At 48.3% G+C, this 6,164-nt stretch overlaps 1 protein-coding gene across 1 annotated transcript in view; it reads left to right on the forward strand.

Annotated features, from left to right (window-relative positions):
- Positions 1-1,185, forward strand: part of ZBP1 (Z-DNA binding protein 1) — a 31,960-nt gene extending 30,775 nt beyond the window's left edge. The window contains exon 7 of the mRNA XM_006839310.1: positions 992-1,185. Within this exon, the coding sequence (XP_006839373.1) occupies positions 992-1,185 (194 nt within the window). The remainder of the gene's footprint in view (positions 1-991) is intronic.
- The last annotated feature ends 4,979 nt before the right edge of the window (positions 1,186-6,164 follow it).

Consider the following 6,164-nt stretch of genomic DNA (forward strand, 5'->3'; position numbering starts at 1 on the left):
TGTATTACTGAAAACTTTTATTGTCAAATTATTGAATGATGCCAAAAGCATCAAAGGAAGAGTCACTGCACCAAAAAGAAATGGTCGATGTTCAACCATTTCAAGAGGTACAGTATGATCAAGAGGCAATGGTACCGAAGGAAGATGTCCACGGTGCACTGAAGGCGTTGGCGAAGGACAAGGCTCCTGGATGGAGATCTTTTAATGTGATATTGAAGGCACTCACTCTTCTATGCCAAGAAATTTGGAAGACAACCACCTGGCCAACTGATGCGAGAGGGGAAGAGCTTAGGGGAGCTGCAGGGGGTGGGGCTGGCTGATCAGGGGCTCCACTACGAGGATGGGGCTCACTGGCCTGCCCCACCCAGGGAGGGGGTGACACTGAGCTGCCACCATTGACCTGTGATGATATCGGCCCCCCTGAGTAACCCAGGGTCAGCTTCCATCTCAAAAAGCTGTCGTCACACGTGCAAAGTCTGTTTTGCTTGTGGTGGTATCGCTGCTTGTAGGTAACGTGCGCACACAGCGCCCAAAGTGTGCACAGGACAGCACCCATGACAGAATTTGCCAGCACCAAATGTCAGCAGTGAGGTGCGAGAGCCTGGTGTAGGTATGGATGTGGCGCTGTGGGCTAAAGCAAGGTCGGCTGTTCAAACTCACCAGCCGCTCCTTGGAAAACACACTATACAGGGTCGTTATGAGTCGGAATCAACAGCAAATGACGATACAAGAAGCACTGGTGGCTGGCATGGCAGCCCAGGTGTGCTCTCCGTAATGTGTTCATTCCTGTAAATCAGGACTGGGGGCCAGCCACAGCTTGCGGGATCTTACACAGAGGTTCTCAGTGTAAACCGAGCGCTTAACAAATGCAGATGCCTAGGCCTGAGGACTGAATGATAGTGTCCTGGGTGTGGCAGAGCAGGGACGTTTTTAAAAGCTCCCAAACCCCAAGGAGCAGCCAGGTTGAGATGTCTGGGACTTGCCCACCCAGCTGGGCACAAAAAGGACCCCAATGGGCCCATAGTAATGACTCCAACACTTGACTCCTGTGTCGGGGATCTGGAACCCGCACCCTTCAGCATCCACGCTCTTGCTGGTCTCCTGGCCTTAACAGGCTTTAGTGCTGCGGAGTCGCAGCTCCGGAACATTCACAGCTTTGGGCCGAGCGCCCTCTGCCGGCCATAAACCACATAGCCGCTGAGCTCGCTGGCTGACTTGCAAACCTGCAGGTCAGAAGAGCGGGGCCGGGTGAACTTTTCTACCCCCTCCCCAGAAGGTGGTCAAACACATATTTTCTCTAACGCTTGGGGTGCACGACCTCCTAAGCCCAGGTTCCAGGTTCTGTGTTGCACAATGGTATCAATGCCCCGGTAGTCAGGTGGAGGGTGGCATCGCCGCAAATCCAAACTCGACAAGGACAAACTTCCCTCCCTTATTGGGGAAAATCCCTGCAACCCGCGCCCCCTCACCACAACCCAAATCCCCACTCATCTCCTATAGAGCCCTAGGGCCTCATCTGCAGCCTTACCTGCAGCATCCAGCTAAGCCTCCTTGTTGTTGTTAAGTTCAGTCGAGTCGGTTCTGACCCACAGCCACCCTGTATAGGGTTTCCAAGGAGTGACTGGTGAGCTTGAACTGCCGACCCTGCAGTTCAAACTACTTTGCAGTACAGTGCATTAACCCACAGCGCCATACCAGGAAGCCGCCTTAGCAACTGACATTTAGTGCTTTCTTAAAGGCCTTACTCGTTCAATCCTTCCACCAACTCCACAGATAAAGAGATTGGTTCTCCACTTTCTGAGTGAGAAATTATCAAAGAGCATATTAATATTGCATGCCAGTAAAGTTTTGCCGAAAATAATTTTAAAACAGTTGTAACAGTCCACCCACAGAGAACTGCTAGATGTTCAAGGCGAATCCCCTAGAACGGGGACAGCATTGCTGACGTCACATGGATCTTGGCTGAAAGCAGAGAATACCAGAAAAATGTTTACTTGTGCTTTACTGACTATGCAAAGACTTTCAACTGTGTGGATCATGACAAACTATGGACAACATTGCAAAGACTGGGTAGTCTAGACACATAATTGTGCTCAAGGGGAATCTGTACATGGACCAAGAGACAGTCACTAGAACACAACAAAGGAATACGGAATGGTTTCAAATCAGGAAAGGTGTGCGCCAGGGTTGTATTCTTTAACCATACTTATTCAATATGTGCACTGAGCAAATAATCTGAGATACTGGGTTATTTGAAGAAGAACATGGTTTCAGGATTAGAGGAAGACTCATGAACAACATGTGATATACAACCTTGCTTGCTGGAAGTGAAAAGAACTTAAAATACTTACTAATGAAGATCAAAGAGTACAGTCTTCAGTATGAGTCACACCTCAATGTAAAGAAAACAAAATCCTCAGAACTGGACTTATAAGTAGCATCCTGATAAATCGAGAAAAGACTGAAAGTTTTTAAAGACTTCAATTTGCTTGGATCCACAATTAACGCTCATGGAAATAGCAGTCAAGAAATCAAATGATGTATTGCGCTAGGCAAATCAGCTGTGTGTACACACAAAAAAAGTGTTCAAAAGCAAAGATATCAGTTTGAGGATTAAAGTGTGCCTGACCCAAGCCATGGTATTTTCAATACCTTATATGAATGTGAAAGTTGGACAATGAATAAGGAAGACCAGAGAAGAATCACTGCATTTGAATTATGGTGCTGGAGACGAACATTGGACTTCCAGAAGAACAAACAAATATGTTTGGAAGTATGGCCAGAATGCTCCTTGGAAGCCAGGATGGCCAGACTTCATCTCTCATGCTTTGGACGTATCAGGAGGGACCAGTCCCTGGAGGAGAACATCAGGCTTGGTAAAGTCAGGGGTCAGCGAAAAAGAGGAAGACCCCCAATGAGATGAATTGACAGTGGCAGCAGTTATGGATGGGGTCAGGACTGAGTGATGCAGGACTGAGCACTGTTTCATTCTGTTGTGCAGAAGGCTGTTGAGTGAGAACCAACTCGATGGCACCAAACAACAGCAGAAAAACCAACATGATGAGAAAACGGAGACATAGAGGGGTTAAGCTACTTTCCCAAAAGCACACAGCCAGTAAAGAGTCCACTAGTACTAAACCCCAGGCACAAAGTTGGTGTGGAAAGAAACTTCTGAATGAAGGAGGTGACTGTAATCCTCACTGTTCCTGGCTCCATCACAGATAGTGTCACAAGGACAGACCTGTGGGATCTACTCTGGTGTCATTTTGACACCCTGTAACTCAGCCCTTCCCTTCTCTATATTCGGTTATAAAAAGTAGACTGGGCGGTCCCTTAGTTGATCCTCAGACCCCAGCTGGTGGAACAGGATTGGTTATGGGCCAGGGTCATGCCTCTGAGACCGCGTATGATGACAGAAGCGGATCTTTACGGCGGGCTGGCCACACACCTGCTGTACAAAGCACTTTGCATCACCTCTGTGAAACGTACAAACTGACGTTACCTATTTTACAGACATGGAAACTGAGGCTCTGAGAGCCACCCTCACCAGCCAATGTCAAATCCAGGTCCCAGACCCGGTGTCTAATCTACTGCTGGCTGAGGAGGAACCCAGGGTAAGCCGGGGACCACTACTGAGCCCCCTCTGGTGCCTCACCTCAGTTCCATCCCCAGGTTGGTGAGAACCGCACTTCCATCCAGGTACCAAGGGCCACAAAACCCGTAAGTGAAGAATCCCAGTTTCTGTACCCGCCAGGCCCAGTAACCCTGTGTCATACCCGAGGACTTACGGCGACTCCTTAGAGTTGTAAGAGAGCTCTGTGGTCTAAGAATATGTGGGAAACAAGTTATAAAACTCCATCAAGAGTCTGGCTACCTTTTAAAATTAGAACATGAACTATTACTGTTGTTATTGTTAAGTGCTGTCAAATTGGCTCCAACCCATACAAGACCCTGTATAGGGTTTCCAAGAAGCGGCTGCTGAGCTTGAACCAATGACCTTGTGGTTCAAACTGACTTTGCAGTCCAGTGCATTAGACCACAGAGCCACACCAAGACTCCAGAAAATAATCTGGTGGTGGTGGTGGTTATGTGCCAAGGGGTCGGTTCCAACTCATAGCAACCCTGTGTAGGGTTTCCGAGGCTGTAAATCTTTACGGGAGCAGAAAGCCTCATCTTTCTCCTGCGGAACAGCTGGTAGTTTCGAACTACTGACAGTGAGATTAGTAGCCTAATTTGTAACCACTGTGCTTAATCTAGGTGTGTGAAAAAGCCTAGAAGGAAACCAGTAAGACTCTGGGTGTGGGATTCCCTGTGATTGTTTTATTTCTACCTTATGGTTTTATCTCATGTTTCTATTTTATCTATAATGTGCACATATTGGTTGTGGAGCTACAAACATCCTGAGAGGTCAGATCCCCAGACCCTTGGACCCTTGGATGCAGACCTGGGCTGAAGAGGCTGCAGTGGTGGTTATGGCCACCAGGTGGCAACCTCGTTCTTTCTTTCCAAGCGGAGCCCAGACTTGGAAATTGCCTTGCAGAGCGGCAGTGATGTCTGGGGTCTACAGTCCCTAAGATCCTTTGGGGCTGGAACTTCTCATTCAGGGACCCTCCCTTACCTTTTATCCCATTTCTGTGGGGCCTGGCCCCTAATTTAGGTAATTTCTCTGCAAACCATGGCTGGCCAGTTTGCACATCTGTCCCCCTGGTCTTAGCAGTGGGTCCCTAAGGTGACCTTCATTCAGGTGCTCTTGAGTTCAGTCCCCTGGAACTGCTTAAGTGTCAGAAGCCTCTGTGCCCCCTCGTCTCCATGGGGTCGTGCCCCCTCACCCTGGGTCTGCCCAGTGGCTCCTCCATCTCTTGTCTCACTGCCTATCTCTGTCTGTCTGTGTGTCTTGGGTCTCTTTTTGTCTCTGATTTCCTCTGTGTCTCCCACTCTTTCTGTCTCTGTCCTTCTCCCTCTTGCCCTCCCCCAATGGTATCTTAATAGTCTAGCAAATTCCCAACGACCCATGTGTCTGCACAGGCAGATTCCCAGGCCCAGGCCCTGCAGATTTCAATCCAGCAGGTCTGGGTGGGGTACAGGAATCTGCATGTCATGGAAACCACATCAGAGCCTCTTCTGCTGAAGACACTGCTGAGAATCGATCCTAACCCGGTGGGAGCGTGAGGACCCCACTGTCCACCTCCCTTCCAGGGACTTATTGGTCTTCCTGCCCCAGGAAGACCTTTGCAAGGGGCTCCCTCTACCTTCCCTCTCCATCACTTTTGACTCATCTGTGGTGTCTCGGTTCAAATGTCCCCTCCCAGAGGAGCCCTCCCTGACACTCAGGCTCTGTCTGTCACGCCTCATGATCCATTTCCTTCTAAACACCCAGAGTAATCTGTGATTATTTTATTTCCTTGTTCCTTCAATTACTGTCTCTCTCCCCGACTGCACTCAACCCCATTGGGGCAGAGACCTCATCAGCGGGGGCACATCTGCGGAAAATTGCACCCACGGCAAGCTGAAATCACGACCCTGCCTAAACACCTGACACCATCTTTTAGATAACTTTACCAGAATATCAGCTCAAAAAATACAATCATCTTTGACTTAACACTTTATGGCTCTATATGAAAATCATAACTGCACCTTCCTTACATTTTATCACTCATTTCCTCTGTTTTTACACTCAACAGAGCAAGATCACACAGTCTGCCTTGACCTATGTTGTAGTTTTTCTCTCCATATTTGACAGCCTCTATAGGACTCGATGGCAGTTCACAACAACATAGACCTTGAGAAGTCCTGGTGTGGCGCTATGGGCTAATGCGTCAGATTGCAAAGTTGTTTGAACTTCAAAGTCGGTGGTTCAAGTTCACCAGATGCTCCTTGGCAACTCTATACAGGGTTGCTATGGGTTGGAATCTACTCGATGGCATTTAACAATAACAACAAAAGGCCTTGACCTATGTAGGCTCTCAAATATGAAAGTGTGCATTTTAATTTGCTGCATCATCTCTCACAGCTGACAATGGAGACTGCAATGGTTCATGGAAACTGCCTATTGGTGCCTCCTCCAAGTGGTACCCAGGGTACGCGCCATACCTATTATAACGGATAGAATTGTGCCAGCTCGGTTCAGTAGATTCTCAGTGTGATGTGATTATCCTTCCTTCTGT

This window comes from Chrysochloris asiatica, unplaced genomic scaffold, assembly GCF_000296735.1.
Source record: "Chrysochloris asiatica unplaced genomic scaffold, ChrAsi1.0 scaffold00023, whole genome shotgun sequence".
In the NCBI taxonomy this organism is placed as follows: Eukaryota; Metazoa; Chordata; class Mammalia; order Afrosoricida; family Chrysochloridae; genus Chrysochloris; species Chrysochloris asiatica.